At 34.7% G+C, this 22098-nt stretch overlaps 1 protein-coding gene across 1 annotated transcript; it reads left to right on the top strand.

Moving 5' to 3' along the window:
• Positions 1 to 4171: 4171 nt before the first annotated feature.
• erfl1 (Ets2 repressor factor like 1) lies at positions 4172 to 20897 on the top strand. Its single transcript, XM_056475913.1, has 5 exons — positions 4172 to 4250; positions 6443 to 6677; positions 9810 to 9996; positions 14813 to 14942; positions 19620 to 20897. The coding sequence occupies exons 1-5, from the start codon at positions 4187 to 4189 to the stop codon at positions 20423 to 20425; spliced, it is 1422 nt and encodes a 473-aa protein (XP_056331888.1). The 5' UTR covers positions 4172 to 4186; the 3' UTR covers positions 20426 to 20897.
• The last annotated feature ends 1201 nt before the right edge of the window (positions 20898 to 22098 follow it).

Below are 22098 nucleotides of genomic sequence, written 5' to 3' on the forward strand. Positions count from 1 at the left end.
AAATAGATAGATAATACAATTAAATTCAAGCAAAATATTGCAAAAAATAAATAAAATAAAAAATACAACCTACAAAATTTCGACAAAATTTTTCAATTTTTTTGCTTCTCTTGATTTTTCCTCTTTTAAAACTTGCATTTAATATTTTTATATAATATATAAATTTGAGTGTATTAGTTTTTGGACAGTTATTGTAAGTTATTTTGTTAGATAAGCTGCAGATTTGGCTTCTGTACTGACTAATCTAATGTACAGTTGAAGTCAGAATTAATAGTCCCCTGAATTATTAGCCCCCCTGTTTATTTCTTGCCCAATTACTGTTTAACGGAGAGAAGATTTCTTCAACACATATCTAAACATAATAGTTTTAATAACTCATTTTAAAAAACTGATTTATTGTATCTTTGCCATGATGACAGTAAATAATATTTGACTAGATATTTTTCAAGACACTTTTATACAGCTTAAAGTGACATTAAAGGCTTAACTAGGTTGATTAGGTTAAGTAGGCAGGTTAGGGTAATTAGCAAAGTTACTGTAAAATGATGGTTTGTTCTGTAGACAGTCAAAAAAAATTAGCTTAAAGGGGCTAATAATTTTGACCCTAAAATGGTTCATAAAAAATTAAAAACTGCTTTTATTTTAGCTGAAATAAAACAAATAAGACTTTCTCCAGAAGAAAAAATGTTATCAGACATACTGTGTAAATTTCCTTGCTCTGTGAAACACCATTTGGGAAATATTTAAAAAAGAAAAAAAAATTAAAAGGGGGGCTAATAATTCTGATTTCAACTGTATATGCACAAATATAATATTGTATAGCTTCCTATTCAAAATATGAATTTAATAGATAGATTTGTGAGGGGTGTACTTATTTATACTGAGCACTGTAGGTGATTGCAAAGTGGAATTTTAAGTAATTGTATGTAAGAAAACAGGCAATTGAGTAGACTTTTTTTGAGTATGATAGATGCTGCACTAAAGATGATATAGAGATGTGTGTTTCCAAAAAAAAAGACTGAGATGAGAAGAAGATGGAAGATGGTGTGAGGGTGGGGGGGAGAGCAAGTGGACAGTCCAAAGAGTAAAAGCAACAAAGAGAACTGTGTGTGTGTGTGTACTTGTGTGTGTAAAAGAGAAGTGCCTGGAGTTAGCAATAATAATTTATACAAACACACCTCAATAATTCACGTTCCATTTCAATGCTGGAGGGAAGATCCAAAATTCACAGAGCATAATTAAATAGAGTGGGAGAGAGTGGAGAGAGGGGGAGAGGGGAGAGGCCGGCATTAAAGATACCCTTGTACCGGCTTCTTTTTCTTCCACCCGAGCTTTGTAAAACAACCTTTATGAAATTGTGATGGCTGAGGAGAGATTGAATTTCTCTAGCCATGTATACTGAATTGCTGCATGGAGAGATGGATCTTTACAGATGCTCCCAGTTGTTCTGATCGCAGATGCAATCTTCAATGATTTTTGATATCCTGCTTTGAAGTTATTTGTATGAGCACATGCCCACCGTGGCGTATTTATTTCCTTTTTGCTGCAACGTGAATATTTCACGTTGAAAGTCAAGAGCAGTTTTGGAAACTTTTCTAATTTTGTGTGTTTTAATTGGTTGTGAGGTGTAATGCGTCTTGTATGTTTGGTCCTTATCGCTAACAGATACCTGTGAAATGCTATGAGGCCCTCACACACGGTCATATATGTTCAGCTGGAGACGGGGTCTTTTGAACGATGCTCTTTGTGAAAAAATGCTCAGTGATCTTCTGCATGGCTGAAGGGATAGCCTTCGGCAACCATATTTAAAGAAACCCTTCAAATGAAAAGGCATTGATTGATTTCAGAGGCCACTGGAATGACATGCCCTCATGGTTTACAAAAGCATGTTCAGACACACTGGTGTCTAGTGGGTGAAGTGAGTCCACAAGCACATGACACAAATTTGTTGAGTCAAAGTACCGTTCTTTAGCCTTTAGCCTTGTGTTCTGTGATTTAACTCAGAGACTGTGGAAAAAGAGACAACAACACATGACAACATGTTCTCTCTTACTGCTGTAGATAATTGAAGCCAAAATGTCCCAGTGCTGTCTGATGACATCATTTAGAGCCTGTACAGTAGTAATTATGAACGGGGGGTGTGGCATAACAGTCCCATCGAACTTTAGCAGCACTAATCGCATGTACACAATCAGAGCACACACCCCTTTATTGATAAATCATGAGTAAATTGCTGTAGAAATGCAATGTCCCATGGTTATTTTTAAAACAAATGGTTAAACATACAGTTGAAGTCAGAATTATTATCCCCATTGAATTATTAGCCCCCTGTTTATTTTTTCCTCAGTTTCTGTTTAACCAAGAGAAGATTTTTTTTCAGCACATTTCTAAACATAATAGTTTTAATAACTCATTTCTAATAACTGATTTATTTTATCTTTGACATGATGACAGTTAATAACATTTTACTAGATATTTTTCAAGACACTTCTATACAGCTTAAAGTGACATTTAAAGGCTTAACTAGGTTAATTAGGTTAACTAGGCAGGTTAGGGTAATTAGGCAAGTTATTGTATAATGATGGTTTCTTCTGTAGACAGTTGAAAAAATATAGCTTAAAGGGGCTAATAATTTTGACCCTAAAATGGTTCATAAAAAATGTAAAACTGCTTTTATTCTAGCCAAAATAAAACAAATAAGACTTTCTCCAGAAGAAAAAATATTATCAGACATACTGTGAAAATTTCCTTGCTCTGTTAAACATAATTTGGGAAATATTTAAAAAAGAAAAAAAATTCAAAGGGGGGCTATTAATTCTGACTTCAACTGTACATCAGCTTGATAAAAAAGCTACCCAAAAGTATTTAAATATTATTACATTTTTTATTTATTGCTCACATTCAATTAGTTGATAGAGTCGAGGAACTATGATGTCACCTTGTAGGCCAATCGGCTGCTAGCATAAAACTGGTTCCCTCGATAAAATCCCCATAGTATTTTCCCATAGGCTTTTCGAAGATTGCAAAAAATAAGCTCTGTGTTCAAACACATTTCATTACACTTACACGTTTTGTCCAACCAGATAATCCTCACACGAAAATATAAATTTAATCACTTTTATTCAACTTAAATGCAAACACAAGAACTGAAAAGCTAACATTAGGCTATAAACGGACTACTGTGCTTTCAGGGTCCTCGTCTGTGATGTCAGCACCACCCTGCTGATTGACAGGTCTATCAAATGCTTGCAAGTTCCATCATGGAGAGAACAAACATTCAATATTTCTTTTTGTCACAAAGTACAGCGAAAAGCAGCACATACAGTCACATATGCTATATATTTTAAAGAGTGTAAATATTGCAGTTATGGGAGCATTAAATATGTGTTCAAATAAAGAAAAAATCGATTGATCATGTTAAAATGACAGTTAATATTTATGTATTTTTACAAATTTATTCAGACATTTGCATTATCGGGAGCAGGAAAGAGACAGGCTTCACTGGTATCTTCATAATATCGTTTAACTGAAATAAATGATCAACAAATTAATCTGTCTTGACGGTCTCTACAAATGAAGCCATTATCTACACACAATATGAATTCCCAATTAGAAAAATACTACAAACCATAAAATACTATTTATGAAAATACTTAAATAACAGACAAATCCAAATGTCCAACACAAGCGAGCTGCGTTCCAGACTAGTTCAGCTCGATGATGTATAATGTCTCAGACACCGCCTGTTATCCCATTTAGCAACTTGATAGCAACCGTCTTTTTAAGAAAGCGTAACCGATTTAAAAAATCAAGAGTGTGACGTAACTGATGTTTTTATGTCGGAGAGTAAAACGTGAAAGTATCTTGAGTTTGTGTTAGCCACAAACCTTATTTAAGCAATTTAACCGAAATCCCATTCAAAAAACCCATTGACTTTAGGACAAGGGAACTGCAACTGCTAAAATGCTAACTCGGGTTTTTATACACAAATTGACGTCATAGTTCCTCCACTCCACACAGAAACTGTGATGTTATTGACCAATACTGCACTGTAGGATGACTAGGGGTCATCAAAAAGTTTTGGCTTCACTTTTCAGGACTTGTGAAGCACACCTGGTTAAACGTAAGGTTGTCACTGAAATTTGTTTTGTGTTTTTCTGTATGTGAATGCAGGTGTAGTGGAGGTATGGACTGTAACTGTGTTAGTGACCTGCTGCTCACGCCACCTGTCCCAGCCCTCTGGACACCAGGTGAGACACTGAAAGACTTCTTCACCATAGTTCTGTATGACAGGACAGCCGAAACAAATACACAGATATTATATTGATTTTTAAAACAAGCTTCTGTTATATATTTAAGCAAATGTTCCCAACAAACGTCACAAATTCAAACTTAGCAAAAATAATAAAAACTTAGGTAACACTTTATTTTGATGGTCCATTTGAGAATTAGTAGACTGTCTGCTTACTATCTGTTGATACTGCTACTTCCCAGACATTTTACTGACTATAAGAAACTTTACAAGTACATGCCAACTTACACTAACCCTAACCCTAACCCTAACCCTAACCTCAACCCCAACCCCAACCCCAACCCCAACCCCAACCCCAACCTAACAGTCTACTTATAATATAATGAGAAATAGTTGGCATGTAGATGCAGTGTAACTTAAATTCAACAAACGGACCATCAAAATAAAGTGTGACCAAAACTAATTATTGAGCAACCTACATTTTAGATACAATATTGCCATTTTCACTGAAAATCACCTTATCAGGTTGTTCAAAGCTAAGGTGGAATCAAGTGCTGTGTATCTTAACAATCACAGTTTTATTCAGCATTTTATATGACTTGGTTGAGTGAATCTTACAGCGACCCACTGTAATGCAGTCGCTGCATCCAAAATCAAATACATTTACTATATTTTTTGTTTATTTACAAAAATATTTACCACATAGATTTTATTTTAAGTTTGTAAAAACACATAAGGGAGGATTTTGTTTACAGAATGAACGTAAAGTAACACAAATGAGGTTGGTAGATTATGTCAACATATAGCAAATAATGAACATCCGAATTCCGTTCATATAGATTTTTTTCATGCTGTATAAAACTTGTAAAGTAAGCTCAAATTCAAATGTAGTATCTACTTAATAAACAATTTTGGACATTCTGATTTATTTTAAACAAATGGTTAAATGGAACAAAAACAAGTCAAACTAGAACAAACATATCCAAAGGCCAAATTTAAAGGTTGTGTAAATAGAGTGCTGCAACTTTGATGAAGAAACCCAGAAAACTAACTCCATATTCTGTTATCTAATGGCTTTTTTTTTTATAGTATTGATAATTCAATCATTTTCCTTCGGCTGAGTCCCTTTATTCAACATTGGTCGCCACAGCTGAATGAACCGCCAACTTATCCAGCAAATGTTTCACACAGCAGATGCCCTTCCAGCTGCAACCCAGTACTTGGAAACTTCCATACACACTCATCCAAACACACACACACACAACGGCCAATTTAGTTTATACAATTCACTTAGAGTGCATGTGTTTGGACTTTAGGGGAAACCGGAGCAACCGGGAAAACATGCAAACTCCACACAAAAACGCCAACTGGTCCAACCGGGACACGAACCAGTAACCTTTTGCTTTAAGTCAAGAGTGCTAACTGAGCCACCATGTCGCCCCTCAATATTGATAATTGCAATATTGATATTAATAATATAAACAATATTGAGTTGAAGTCAGAATTATTAATTGAATATTTTTTTTAATACAGAGCAAGGAAATTTTCACAGTATGTCTGATAATATTTTTTCTTCTGGAGAAAGTCTTAATAAAAGCAGTTTTACATTTTTTAAAAATGGGGGGGATGGGGGGGTAATAATTATGACTTCAACTGTACTATATGTGGTAAATATAACTTGACAATAGTTGTTTTGTTTTTATAGCATGATTACACACAATATTTCATAATCACCATAATTTAAGGATGACAACACATTCTTTTGAAGCTGTAAAAACAATTGCCAATGATCATGTGGTACAAGACAGCTCTTCGAAAGATCCCAGCTTATTATTTTACAAGAACACAAGGAAGTTAAAATCTTATTAAATGTTATTACAACATAGCATGAATGCACATTAAATAAAATTTTAAATGACATGTAGAACTGATAATCAGTTTTTGTTTCTGGTTGTCATTTAGTCTGAGAAAAAGACGGGTACACTCTCTCCCTATACTTTATTTAAAGACATTTTATATTTTCCAAAAATGGGAAATTCCTTTACGTAGACTAAATACTCCCTGGGCTCAAAGTACACTATCGAACCACCCATCGCTTCATCAGTTATTTAGACAGGAATGCTCTTAGCAAGTAACAAAACCAACAAGCCTTATCCAAATCCTTTCACTTACTCGCCTCCATTTCCTCAGGCATCGCCTTCCCAGAGTGGGCCTATAAGCCAGAGTCAAGCCCAGGCTCCAGGCAGATCCAGCTGTGGCACTTCATCCTGGAGCTGCTGCAGAAGGAGGAATACCAGGGGGTGATTGCCTGGCAGGGAGACTATGGTGAATTTGTGATCAAAGACCCAGACGAGGTGGCAAGACTGTGGGGCATTCGGAAGTGCAAACCTCACATGAACTACGACAAGCTCAGTCGAGCACTTAGGTATGCACAGCATGTGTGCGCTTCATATTCAAAGGCCTGTTTTCTGTTTTAATGCTTAATTGCTGCCTTTTATTGTTCTCTCATGCAATATGTATATTCTCCATCATGTGCTTTGTTGAGTACACAGGCTGTTTCTTTTGTGCGCTCGTGCTTTATATCGCATCTGATGAGAGGGAAAAACATCATTTATTTTTTTCCTCACATAATATCCTGTATAATAGCCTTGCCCCCTCCAATGCTTGATAGTATGTGGATATTTTAAGTGCTGCCTTCCCTCTGAAGAACATCAATACACTCCAATTTGTGGAATCTTTGAACATCTAAATGGATTCTGGATGTTCTCCGGCGAGAGGCTCATAGAAAAAATACTTGTCGATGGGGATTTTGAAAATTAAGTCTAAAATTGATTCGTCGCTTTGCAAAAAACTTATATCAGATCTCTTTTCAGACTCCAAACTCGTAAAACTTCTAACGTCTGAACTTCGACCCTGCTTGCATGGCATTCATGCAAATTGCGCTTATCCATTTCTCATCCCGTCTCTGTTATCGCTCTGCTCCCCTCCTCCACTTCTCCATTTAATAGATGCTGTCGCTGGCCGCTAATTGTTATGAATAGGCACAGGCCATAATTAGCCTCGTTGATTAGCCTTGCTTAATTGCTCAATTAAGGGGCACAATTGCCACATAAAATAAAAGCGTACAAATTATTGCACCGGCAGATTGCACCGCGGGAACTAACTCGTGTAGGCTGGCGGACCGGGTAAGGGGAAGTCAAGCATAAAGTGTGTTGAGATTAAAGAGGCTCGCTCTCATGCACAGGTGAGCATCCTCAAAGCGCTCTGACACCCGCGATGAGCGCAGACGGCTGATAGTCAGGGGAAAAGACTCAGATCGCTCTCTGATTCCCAGCTTTGTGTGATGTTGAGGAAAATCTAAGCGGTCATCGCTGTGCAGATCAGGAAGCTGACAGGACTGGTGCTCCCGAATGAAAGGCCATGACCCTGGAAAATGTTCCGGTGGAGGTGGAGGCAGCTTTTCCCCCTTTTAAAGACACAGTTCACTTGAAAAACAACACTGTGACATTTATTCATCCTCATGTTGCTTCAGATTAGGATGGCTTAAAGATCAAAACAGCATGTGTATTGTATATACAGTTGAAGTCAAAATTATTAGCCCTCCTTTATTATTTTTTCCCTAATTTTTGTTTAACTGAGAAAAGATTTTTAAAACAAATTCTTAAACATAATAGTTTTATTAACTCATTTTTAGTAACTGATTTATTTTATCTTTGCCATGATGACAGTAAATAATATTTCGCTAGATATTTTTCAAGACACTTCTATACAGCTTAAAGTGGCATTTAAAGGGTTAACTAGGTTAATTAGGTTAACTAGGCAGGTTAGGGTAATTAGACAAGTTATTGTATAACGATGGTTTGTTCTGTAGAATATCGAAAAAATATAGCTTAAAGGGGCTAATAATTTTGACCGTAAAATGGCTTTTAAAAAATTTAAAACTGCTTTTATTCTAGCTGAAATAAAACAAATGAGACTTTCTCCAGAAGAAAAAATATTATTAGACATACTGTACTGTGAAAATTTCTTGTAATAATAATTCTGACTTCAACTGTATATAGTAACAATGCACATGCTGTTTTGTATAGTAGTAATGTCCAGATGGAACATTTGCACGAAACATTTTTTATTAAAGGCTCTTTATTAGCATTCATGAACAACCTGTTACATCTATGGAATCTTTTTATTTCACAAAAGGTTCTTTACTATGAAAAAAGCTTTTTTTACTTTATGAATTTGTTCTGGGTACGATTAAAAATAGTTTTCACTAAAAGTTATTCTTATTATTATTGGTTGATTGATTTATTTGTATATTGATATTAAATATTTTTACTTAAAGAAATATTTTTTTGCCTTTCATCTTATTATCTTTTGGGAAAAGACTGTGTCATTTCCGGTGTCCTGACATTTTATCCTACCCATCAGATTATGCTACCAATACTGTACTTGAATGGTACTGAGCTTGCGGTTTGGGATTAGGTAGGTTAGGGCGATATTACAGCTTTAAATCACACTACTCTACATTAAAATTAACACTGGTAGCAAAATTTGACCTACTTTTTGAATGGGAGGTAGGACAATTTGACAAGGTAGGACAAATCGACAGAACACCGGTTAAAAAAAACTTGCTGGTTTATTAAAAGTAACTTTTATGACTTTATCAGAATTTGCCAGGGGTATGAATGATTTTGGGCTTGACTGTATCTCGTGAACATGCCAACAAGATTATATCCGTCTAACACGTCGTGTTAATGTTTATCAGAATGATTGTTCATTGATCACAGGTCACAATATTCACGCCTTCAACTTCATTGTTAACAGCATCCGCACAATTTTTATTGATTTAAACTTGGCCAGTTTTCATGGGAATCAAACCCATGGTTAGGGCCAGACAGAATTTGTGGACATTTTTTGCTATTTTTGCTGAAAATTTTGTAAAAAAAATCTGCGGATTTATGTGGAATGATTTTAGGAGAATCATAACTAAAACTTAATATATGAAATAAAAAATAATACATTTTTAACTTTTATTCAATGTTTACAATGCAAATCCAATCAGATCCACTTATTTCTCTACTAAAAGATGGAAAATGTTACTTTACAAACTGTATTGTAAATAAATCATATGAACATTTTAATATTATTATTATTATATCACAATAATATTAATGGAATTAATTTAAAAACTGAATAAATATAAGTTTAAACACATTTACCCAAGTTAATACATAGACTCAATAATGGGCTAAAAATTGGTGGAAATCTGCTGATTTCTGAATGTGCAAATTCAGTTTGGGCCTTCCATAGGTCTGTAGGGCCATGGTCTATTGCTTCAGCGTCACACAAAAGAAAAAAACAATAAAAATTAAAAAACACTTAAAAATGTTTTATTAAATTATTTTGAAAAAAACAAAAGGTATTACTTAACCTTTTGTCGAATTGCACTAATTGCACCCACATCGTAAAGAATTAGTTTAACTTAACCGCTTGTAACACAAGTGCTGAACAAACACTTACACCTTATTGGATTGTATTTCCTGTGTTCTTCATCCTGCAGATACTACTACAACAAACGCATTTTGCACAAAACCAAAGGCAAGCGCTTCACCTACAAGTTCAACTTCAGCAAGGTGGTTCTGGTGAATTACCCGCTGCTGGACATGGCGAGCTCTCCATTCCTGCTGGCCCAAAACCACTTCAATGGAGGAGCAGCGACACCGGACTGCAGCCCTGTCACACCTGAGGTGAGAGGAAATGAATTCTCATTCATCATGGTGTGTTTACAGAAGCATAATATCAACAGAACAATCTAAAAATGAGAGACAGGCACAAGCTGCCAGCTAGAGAAGAAAAATGAAGTCAGACAAAAAGCTGAAGAGCTTGACGTGCTCCGTGATAATAACAGCTCTATTGCCTGTGTTTAATGATTGATGTTTTTTTCTATCCATACTGTATAAGGCTCTCTGTATTAGCTTTGATGTGAGGGATCAGGCTATTGATTGTACAGAGTCAATCAGTATGTAGGTTTCTTTTTTGCTTTTTATTTTATTTCTTTTCAACTGTAATTGCTCTAGTATTACTGTTCAGCAATTATTTGCCTTCGGTCAATGTTAAACTTTAACTAAAATAGTTATCGTCTGAATACCAGGGGCAAAGCATAAATTTATATGTCCCGTTTGAATACAAAGAGACAGAGAGCAGGTTTGATCAATAAAGGCTTAGTCAAATTTGAAACTTGAATTCACTTCTTAAAAGTGTAAATGCTTAAAAGGAATAAAATGGCGGTAAATTTGCTTCACAAAGTAATTAAAAGTGAGACCCTGCAAGCGAAAACTTAGATTTAAAGCAGTTTTGCTGCACTTTATCCATTTCTGTTTGTAGATTTCAAAACAATAAATATTTTAAAGGCTGTTTAATCATTGAAAACCATAAATCTCCACTTCAATTCAATTCAATTCAGCAATGTGCATGTAAACCAAACTTTACAGTTTTAATCATATCTGTATTATGAAGGTTTACAAAGGCATATGTTCACATATACAGTATAGTAGTTTGCTTGATTGTATTCAAATTTTATTCTATAAAAACTGTGAAAATGTACTTTTTTGTAGTATTTGCGAAATCCTTTTGTAAAAAACCCTGAAAAATGTAAAGATATTAAATCTGATTTAATCCAATGTTCAGCTTATTGCGCTGAAAAAATATCCAAATTAGCACATATTCAATGAAATAATGAATAATTTGCATATTAAAACAACATTTTTGAAAAAGTTTTGACTTTCTAGCACTTGTTTTTACATTTAGTTTATAATAAATAATAATTTACATTTTTTATATAATAATGTTGTTAAAATGAAACCCAAATGGCTATAATATTATTTTATTAAAATCACAAATCTCAAAAAATGTTTGGAGTATTTCTACCTTGAATGGCCACAATAGTCAAATTAACCACATGTATTTCTTTTGAATATACATGTCTCTGTTGCCTAACAACTTTTTCTAACAAAAACTTTCTGATAGCAAAAACATAACTTCTTCTTTCAGTCTTTTAAAAACAACATTTTCACTGCGGTGAAAAACTCTCTCCTGCTTGCTTTACAAAGTGAGTTACTTTTACTTTTGGAAGCACTCTAACTTCCACACATATATACACTCACTGGTCACTTTATTAGGTACACTTGTCCAACTGCTAATTTCTAATCAGCCAATCTCATGGCAGCAACTCGATACATTTAGGCATGTAGACATGGTGAAGATGATCTGCTGCAGTTCAAACCGAGCAACAGAATGGGGAGGAAAGGTGATTTAAGTGACTTTGAACATGGCTGTCGGTGCCAGACGGGCTGGTCTGAGGATTTCAGAAACTGCTGATCTACTGGCATTTTCACGCACAATCATCTCTAGGGTTTACAGAGAATGGTCTGAGAAAGAGAAAATTTCCAGTGAGTGGCAGTTCTGTGAGCGCAAATGTCTTGTTGATGCCAGAGGTCAGAGGAAGATGGCCAGACTGGTTTGAGATGATAGAAAGGCAACAGTAACTCAAATAACCACTTGTTACAACTGAGGTATGCAGAAGAGCATCTCTGAATGCACAACATGTCAAACCTTGAGGTGTATGGGCTACAGTAGCAGAAGATCACACTGGGTGCCACTTTTGTCAGCTAAGAATAGGAAACTGAGGCTACAATTCAAACAGGCTCACCAAAATTTGACAACAGAAGATTGGAAAAGCGTTGTCTGGTCTCTGTTTCTGCTGCGACATTCGGATGGTAGGGTCAGAATTTGGCATCAACTACACAAAAGCATGGATCATCCTGCCTTATAGCAACAGTTCAGGCTGGTGATGGTGGCGTAATTGTGTGGGGGATGTTTTCTTGGCACACTTTGGGCCCATTAGTACCAATTGAGCATCATGTCAATGTCACAGCCCACCTGTGTATCCATCCCTCTATGATCAAAGTGTACTCATTTTCTGATAGCTACTTCCAGCAGGATAACCACCATGTCATAAAGCGCAAATCATCTCAGACTGGTTTCTTAAACTTGACAATGAGTTCACTGTACTTAAATGGCCTCCACAGTCACCAGGTCTCATTCCAATGGAGGACCTTTGGGATGTGGTGGAATGGCAGATTCACATTATGGCTGTGCAGCCAACAAATCTGCAGCAACTGCGTGATGCTATCATATCAATGTGGACCAAAATCTCAGAGGAATATTTCCATTACCTTGTTGAATCTATGCCATGAAGGATTAAGGCAGTTCTGAAGACAAAAGCGGGTCCAACCTGGTACTAGTAAGTTGTACCTAATAAAGTGACCGGAGAGTGTATATGCTATATTACAAAAATATCATTTTTAGGGTAATAACTTCATCAAATATGATGACAGACATTAAAAGATTGATTCTACAAACTGAACAGAAGCTTTGAATATAAATTTGACGTGATCAAACTCTTATATGAACAGCCAGAAGTATCGCTATGGCTATTCAATGTAGTTATAGAATTCCACTAGTTCAAGTCGTTATGTAACCAATCAACTGGGGAAGTATGGTGATAATAACTATTAGTTAAGCTATTTACCCTGTTCACCTGGTGTCTTGCCTTAAAATTGGCAGGCTGGTAAAAATACAATAATAACCTGATTTCACTTTTTCCTTGCGAATAAATAAGCATCTGTCCTGAGAAAGTTATCTGCGTTACATCTTGTCTAGAGGAGACTGAAGGAGAAGGAAAAGATCCAGAGGTGAAGAAGAAAGTGCAGAGAATGTCACAGACGGCGTTAAGCAGTCTTAAAACAAAAGAAGACATTATCCCTTTCCTCACATCCCCGTCTCTGTCCTATTCATCACTGCCATTGATTGAAAATGAAAGACATGTGAGAAATAAAAGAGAAGGTGGAGCTGTCAGATCAGTGTTGTGTAATTAATGCGGTTTGCTTAAGCAATCCAGATTATGTAGCTTCGAAGTACAGTCCTTTCTCAGCGAGAAGAGAAGAGTGACAGAAATGATCGATCACCTTCATGTCACTGATAATAAAAAAGAGAAAATCTTTACGCCGCTCATCCGCTAGGATTCCTGCGATGACTTCCAGGTTTCCTTTACTGAGCTTTATCCTTTTCTAATCTGCACCCAAAAGTCGTTGCTCATTTTGGGAGGTAAAACCCCAGGATCATTTTGTGGCCTATTCTGACTGATGCCTTTTTTTCTGGAGATTTCTAAAAGAGCATTAAAGATGTCATGATAGATTTACATTCTTTATGTTTTGATTATGCATTCATAATGCAGCAGTGAATTCTGTCTGCTCTGTTATTTTTATATTTTATGATCTGATTATATATGTGTTTATGTATCTAGTTTTCACTTCATATGTACATTTGATATTAGGTTCAATATATGACTACAGGCTAATATATTGGGGTGTCGCTGAAGTTAACAAAGTATTGATAGTTGTGTTAATATTATCATACAGTTATTACTTTTAGTGTTATGATCCATTATCAGATTATCAAGATGAATTTGCTGTGACAGTTTAACGGCGAAGAACTGAATTTTTCTCATCTTTTATCATCATTTTTTAAATTGTAATGAATGAATCTGAAGATCCCATCTTGATGTCGTTTTATCAGTCATTTTATAAAAGAAAAAGTAACCATTTGTATATTTTAATATATATATTTTAGTATGAGTCAGAATTACAGTGTTTTGAATTTTTATATTATATTATATATATATATTTTGTATATTTTAGTATGAGTCAGAATTACAGTGTTTTGAATTTTTATGTAAATATATCTGTCACACTGAATGATAATAGAATATTATTTCATCTATATTTTGCTTTTTAATTTTAAATTTTACATTTTTATGCTAATTAAAATGCTTTTCGTTCATCTTTCGTTCAAAAATCATTTTTTTAAATTGGAAATTGTATTGACAGCAGAATGTCTTTGATGTTGTGTATAAATGATTATTAACAAGAAAAAGTAAATATAACATCTTAATTTGTTGATCTGTCATTCAAACACTATTCATGCACTGATATACTATTTACGTAATAAATCTAAGTTGATGCATCTTATAAAGACTGGATGGAAAATTGTTGGGCATGGTAAATATTTTAATCCTCAAGTTTTTTATGAGAATTGTGTCCTCAATCAGGTCGAAAGGATTCTGAATGACCCAACTCATTTTTTGTTTCCACATTATGAACTGCTTCCCTCTGGTAGGAGATTTAGAGTGCCAAAATGTAGGTTGAACCGATATAGATCCTTTGTACCAGTTTCAGTGGGTTTACTTAACAAGAGTTTTTCTTAATTAGCATTATAATTATTGTAACTACTGGATTTTGTATTGTTTTAATTTTTTGTTTTTATGAAATCTCTGCAGCAATATGATGATGCCTATAACAAATTTCCTGTCAAGGACAATGAAGTTTTACTACTACGAGTGCTACTACTACTACTAATAATAATATTAATAATAATTATCTAATGATTTTAATCTTTATCTTTATCTTTATCTTTAACCTTTATCTTTTCTCTGTGCTATCTCAGGCCCTTCAGACATTATTCCCCCGTTTGCCTGAATCGGGTAGAGGACCGTCTCTGTTTGAGCGCAACGCAGGAGCCCCAGGACCTGATGGAGACAAGCTGAGACTGGACACTTTCCCTTTCCTCAGCTCAGGTACTAACTAACTAACTAACTAACCAACTAACTAAATAGATAGATAATTAATTAAAAAGAGATTTACCATTGAATCTTTCTCTGATTTTTCAGAGTAGTGATTGGAGACTGGTGATATGCAGATATAGTTCACACTGCTTATAGTAGTACATTTTGAACTAAGCACATGATGGTAGTTTACACCAAAAGTGAGAAATAGCTAATATACAGTTGAAGTCAGAATTATTACCCCCCCTGAATTATTAGCCCCCTGTTTATTTTTTTCCCCAATTTCTGTTTAACGGAGAAAATATTTTTTAATAACTAGTACTAATAACTAGTAACTAAATCATTTTAAATACTCATTTCTAATAGCTGATTTTTTTAATATTTGCCATAATGACAGTAAATAATATTTGACTAGATATTTTTCAAGACACTTCTATACAGCTTAAAGTGACATTTAAAGACTTAATTAGGTTAATTAGGTTAACTAGGCAGGTTAGGGTAATTAGGCAAGTTATTGTATAGTGAGGGTTTGTCCTGTAGACTATCGAATAAAAACATAGCTTAAAGGGGCTAATTTAATATTATTGACCTTAAAATGGTTAATATTGACCTTAAAATGGTTTGTAAAAAATTAGAAACTGCTTTTATTCTAGCCAAAATAAAACAAATAAGACTTTCCCCAGAAGAAAAAATATTGTCAGACATACTGTGAAAATTTCCTTGCTCTGTTAAACATCATTTGGGAAATATTTAAAAAAGAAATACAATTCAAAGGGGGGCTAATAATTCTGACTTCAACTGTTTTTGTTACTGATGTTTGTTAATGTTAGTTTTAATTTTTAGCTATTATTTGTTAATGATATATTTGTTATTAGCTCCCTTAATTAGATAAAATAATTACTGTTTTATTTTATTTATTTTATTTTACTTAATTTTTTTTATTTCATTTATTTTATTTTATTTTAATGAGGCATTTTAGTTTACTGAGTTACATTTTTATTGCATCTTTTTATTAACATTTTAACTATTAATCACAAAACACATTGAAACAAACCAACAGACAACGCAATGCTAAAGAAAGACAGAATAAATTATATATATATATATATATATATATATATATATATATATATATATATATATATATATATATATATATATATATATATATATATATATATATATATATATATATATATATATATATTCATAAATAAAATAATTATAATAAATGAATAAAAAGTAGCAATAATGATAATAATAAGTAAATAAATAAACAAAATATTTGAAAATTAAATAATAGTAAAATAAAATACCTAAATTCAATTATGACATACCATAGAGTTTCGTTAACTACAAACTAACATAAGTAAAGCCATAAGTTGCTGATGTGAAAATGTACAAACAAACAAATGAACATCACCTTATTAGGGTTTCATCAGTTTAATTTAGTTAATTGTTTAAAAATGGTGCCTTGCAGTAAGTTGTCAGCAAACAATACCCCTATAAAGAATTAGAACATTTTCAGTCAATATCTGAGGCATGCTGTCGATCAGATGAACATGACAATGTTTATGTTTGAAAATAAATCATCTTCAAGCATTTGGTGCGGCGATAAACACCACTGTGAATTACAGAAAAATATCAAAAAATTATTAAAAAGCCATTCCAATCTATTTGTATCCTTAAAATCTCTGTGTTATTCATTTCCATATGCATTTCTGCGCTCTAGCACTTCTGTAAACGTCATTTACACACTCCTTTGTCTTTTCCGATGCTCGTAATGCACTGAAATATGGGTGTATCAGAATGTATGAGGGCATGAGTATGTCAAAGCAACTCCTCAGCCCCCCCCCCAAAAAAAAACCCTCTTCAACTTAGTTTGTCCTGAGGTCCTGTTCCGCCCTCCTCCTCTCCTTACCCCTCTCTGTCTCCCATGTGTACCCGCTGTCCTAATCCCTTCCCAAGCAGGAAGGCCCTAATTGAGGGTGCAGGCTTCAGTTTGTGGCCTGTGGCGCCCATTACTGTGTTTTCATAAGCAAGTGAGGCCTGCCTGACTGATTCAATATTCATGTGTCTGCCAGCTACTCCTGGCCCTACACACACACACACACACACACACACACGCACACACACACGCACACACACACACACACACACACACACACACACACACACACACTAGCACTGTCAAATTAGCCCTGCATAGCAAATAACACAGAGAGAAGCAGAGGAGATGAAAAAAGAGAGGGAGAGAAAGTAAAGTAGGCAGCAATGAAGGAAGAAAGAGGCTGAGGAAGAAGTAAAGGTAAAAATTTAATAAGAAGGAAACCTGTTTGTATTGTAAGCAAAAACATGTAATGTAGGTTTATGAAATCATATTTAAACTCGTGTCTTCTTGATTGTATATTTGTGAATATTAGTATAAATCAATAAATCATTTTTTATTAATTATTAAATAGAAATAAATTCAAATGTTGGCTTAAATGCTATTTTGTCTAACATATTTACTTTTCATTAGATTATTATTATTATTATTATTATTATTGTAGAAAATGTAAAATATTAAAAAAAAATATTACTGATAATTAATATATGTATTACATATATTACCTAATTGATTAATTAATATAATGATATATTTAATCATTGCACCTTCTCCTTTGTTTTTCATTCATTCATTTTCTTTTCGGCTTAGTCCCTTTTTTAACCCAGGGTCGCCACAGCGGAATGAACCGCCAACTTATCCAGCACATGTTTTACGCAGCGGATGCCCTTCCAGCTGCAACCCATCACTGGGAAACATCCATACACACTCATTCACTACGGACAATTTAGTCTACCCAATTCACCTGTACCGCATGTCTTTGGAATGTGGGGTAAACCGGAGCACCCGGAGAAAACCCACGCGAACGCAGGGAGAACATGCAAACTCCACACAGAAACGTCTACTGGCCTAGCCGAGGCTCGAACCGATGACCTTCTTGCTGTGAGGTGACAGCACTACCTACTGCGCCACTGCGTCGCCTCTCTTTTTGTTATCTGTTACTTAAAAAGCTGGTGGAATTCATACCTTTTTTCTTTAATAATTCATTCAAAGTATTAACCCTAATTGATTAATTAATCACAGGGAATTTAACTTCTTATTTTTTTCATATATTTGAACAATAGAGAGATTGTTTAAATGTATGGGGTCAGATTAAAAAAACATTTATATTAAGCAAGGTAATTCATAAAACTGATTTTTATTTTATGTAAATACTGTTCTTTTGAACTTTTTGTTCAGAAAAGAATCCAGAAAAAAATCATATACCCTTAAAGTCAGAATTATTAGCCCCCCCCTGTTTATTTTTCCCCCCAATTTCTGTTTAACGGAGAGAAGATTTTTTTCAACACATTTATAAACATAATAAATTTCTAATAACTGATTTCTAATAACTGATTTATTTTATCTTTGCCATGATGACAGTAAATAATATTTGACTAGATATTTTTCAAGACACTTCTATACAGCTTAAAGTGACATTTAAAGGCTTACCTAGGTTAATTAGGTTAACTAGGCAGGTTAGGGTAATTAGGCAAGTTATTGTATAATGATGGTTTGTTCTGCAGACAATCAAAAAATATAGCTTAAAGGTGCTAATAATTTTGACCTTGAATATTATCAGACATACCGTGAAAATTTCCTTGCTCTGATAATCATAATTTGGGAAATAAAGAAAAAAGAAAAAAATATTCAAAAGGGGGCTAATAATTCAACTGTATGTTAATAAAATAGTTCCCATTGCAACTTTTTAAACATTCATAATAAAAAGGATTGTTTCATACTATATCACACTATAAAGAAAATGCTGGGTTCCACACAGTCCTTTTATGTTGTCCCAACACAAATTGATTAAGTTAACTTCTTCTTACAAATTTAAGGGGATTGAACATAAAACAATTTAGCTGTTCCAAAAGAAAATAAAGAACAAACAACAAACAGAGTGCAGAGGAATCATATCAAAAGCATCATGTGTAGGCATGGGCAGTATAAGATTCTGACGGTATGATAACCTTGGATAAAAATACCACGGTTTCACGGTATCACGGTATTGTGATTACTGCTGTAAAATATATTCTTTTTAAATGTCTGAGTAAAAAACATAAAAACCTTTTTCCTCTTTTGAACACAAAATATTTTATTTTGAGAAACATTTAAAGCATTTTGTAGCAGTAAACATGTCAGGCTAAATCATTCAAATGAATCATTGACTTGTGCTCTTTTCATTTGTTTCTGAAACATAGATTTCTTTACAATTTAAAACGGTATCTTTGCATATCTTTTCTGCTGTAGATAATGTTGTCCTAAAAAAATCTTACACACCTTAGAAACGGTATATAGTATAAAAATTTGGCAGTTTTAAAACCTTGACTTTTCTAAACTGCAGTATATCTTGAAAACGGTTATCATCCAATGCCTAATCATGTGACACATACAACTATGGTAACTGGCTTCTGGAAATTAAACTTTGATTTTAAGATCTTAATATGCATACAATTTTTTCAGAATCAATGATTCAAAACATCCTTCTAGTTTTCCCTGAAAATGAGTCCCCTCATGTTCTCTGTTTACAATCCCACCTCTAACATCTGACCAAAAACATTAACACCGTCTTCCTTTCCATGTTTTGTCAATCCCTCCCATAGGAGCCCCTTGTTACTCTAAACCTCCATCCCTACTGGGCCCTTACCCTCGGAGCCCTTCTTTTGACTACCCCTGGGGGTTCAACCCTTACCTCCCTGGGGCCTTTTCCCTCAACAACTGTCCCAAACTGCCTCCAGGCTCCCTCTACTCCTCACACTTCTACCCCAACCAGCTCCAGTCCAGCCTGTCCCAGTTACCACACCCCTTCTCCTCACTCCTGCCCCCCGGGGACGCCGCCGGGACAGAACGGGGAGGAACAAATGGCTCCGCTGGTGGTCAGCCTCCAAGACTGTGCATCCCACCATATCCCGGGAGCCTTTCATTAGGCCGGACTGAATTGGGGAACGGAGGAACGGGTGTAGGCGACCGGGAACGAGGGGAGGTCGGTGTTCCTGCTGGAGCTCTTGGTTTGGGGTTGGGTTTAGGATTGGGGTTAGGTGGTGTAACCATAGGAAGCGGAGGAGGCCATCAGAGCCCCTCGGAGCGGAGAAAGGGTGTGAAGCAGGATCCGGAGTCAGACTCTGAGCTGGAGATCACAGATCTAAGCGACTGCAGCTCGGAGAACGAGAACGAGCCGGACTTCTCTTTGGGGAAGGAGCCGGGGCTGGGTGCACGCTCACATCTTCTGGAGGCCAAATCAGGGGGTCTAGGGGGAGTCTTGCCCCCTCTGTCATCTCTTCCTCCAGCCGTGTCTCCGCATCCCCTCAAGAGCCTGGGACCCCTGACTCCGCCACCGTCCCTCTCTCCCTCGCTCAGTATGGTGGAGCGGCACAGGGAAACAGACACTCTGAAAGTCGCTCACAGTTAATATGTTCTGTTGTGTGTGATTTCTGTTGTCTTGCAGGTTCTCTCTTTCTCCTTTTTCTGTCTGTGGATTCCTGCATTTGTGGAATAATACTGTATATTTACCATTTTTTTCCTGTCCAATGTTTTAGTGTCCTCTCAAGCCACTCGTGCTGTTCGAGTATTTTGCTTTCTTCAGTTTTTGGAATCGCACAATGCTGTCTTAGGGGCCATTCACACTGAATGTGTTTTGTATCTGGATAATTGTCAGAAAGAGTATAAAATGTAAGAGTTTGAGATGCGTTTTGAAAAAATGAACTTTTAACCGGAGCTCCCTGTATTTTAGGAGCCGTGTCAGGCTTAAGGTGCTCACTAGGAGGGATTTACTAGGAGGCTTAATGAATAGAAAAGGACTTACAATACTGCAAAATGATTATTTAAATAAGCTGCACTATAAAAATGTTGTGTTGTTTTAACCCAGCATTAAGTCAATGGACAGTCCCAACATTGGGTTAGTTTTATTTAAGTTAAATGTAAATGACACTTTCTAACCCATAATTGTTTGTCCATATTTTAACCAACACTGGGTTAAAATAACACAACTAACAATTAAAGTTCAATGTTTTCTTTATTTTCTTTATTACCTCAAGAAGGATTGCTTTTTAAAAATTACATTTAATTTATTTTTTCCTACTAGTCTTGGAAAACATGAGAAAATATTAAATGTGTGATTTTTAGATCTGGTAAATTCATGGAATACTTAAAATACCGTAAATTAATTTTAGTTAAATTGTTAAAGTTAAAAGAAGAAAAAAATCTTTTAAAAATCTTTTTGATTTTAATTAAGCAGATTTAATCATTGCTTTAGAATGTTTTAAACACTCAATTCTTATGTAATAAATTACTAAATAAATGTAAAAGCTTTGGGTCCTTCAGATGTTATTGCTGATAGTAAAAGGCTGAGAACCACTGAAAACCAATGGAAGATTAAAGCATAATAATAATAATAATAATAATAATAATAATAATAATAAAACATGTTTTATGTGAGTGGCCCCTGTCATTTTAAAAATCAAAATGCAACACAAAAACTGCTTCAACAATTTTAACATTTAAAAAAGAAAAGAAAATGATTATTCTCTCATCTCTGTTAGGAAGCTGTAACAATGAGATATCTTGTAGCTAAGACAGCACAGTAAGTGAATATGCACATTTTTAATCACCCACTTTTTAAAACTGCACTGCATTCTGGCCCTGCAGAGATAGACAGTAGGTTTGTTCTGCTTCATGTATTTCCCAGACTTTTCCTTAAGTAATGCTAAGCTCCGCAATACAGTGTTCAGCTAAACAATGTAATGCCAGCAAAACGCAATAATGGCATTGAAAGTAATTTTAACCTGATTCAGTTGCGCAGCAATAAAGCACTTTAGTTTTATTGTGCTGATTCCAAAGGATTCAGACAAATTTATGGTCAAACATTGCCATCTTGTGGTTTAAATAAAAATCCAAGCCCTTCGTAGTCTTCTGAAGATAATGTTTATTTATTTATTTATTTATTTATTTATTTATTTATTTATTTATTTATTTATTTATTTATTTATTTATTTATTTATTTATTTCACATTTCATGTCCTGTCCATATCTTTTTTTTAAACAAAAACTTTATGAGCCTGAGAATGAGAGACAATGCTGCTCATG

The sequence above is a fragment of the Danio aesculapii genome, chromosome 16 (genome assembly GCF_903798145.1).
Source record: "Danio aesculapii chromosome 16, fDanAes4.1, whole genome shotgun sequence".
NCBI classification, from domain to species: domain Eukaryota; kingdom Metazoa; phylum Chordata; class Actinopteri; order Cypriniformes; family Danionidae; genus Danio; species Danio aesculapii.

Coding starts and splice junctions, on each gene's coding strand:
- erfl1 (XM_056475913.1), top strand. CDS start 4,187: ATGGACTGTAACTGTGTTAGTGACCTGCTGCTCACGCCACCTGTCCCA. Junction 4,251..6,442: donor CCCAGCCCTCTGGACACCAG/GTGAGACACTGA, acceptor CCATTTCCTCAG/GCATCGCCTTCCCAGAGTGG. Junction 14,943..19,619: donor TTTCCCTTTCCTCAGCTCAG/GTACTAACTAAC, acceptor TCCCTCCCATAG/GAGCCCCTTGTTACTCTAAA.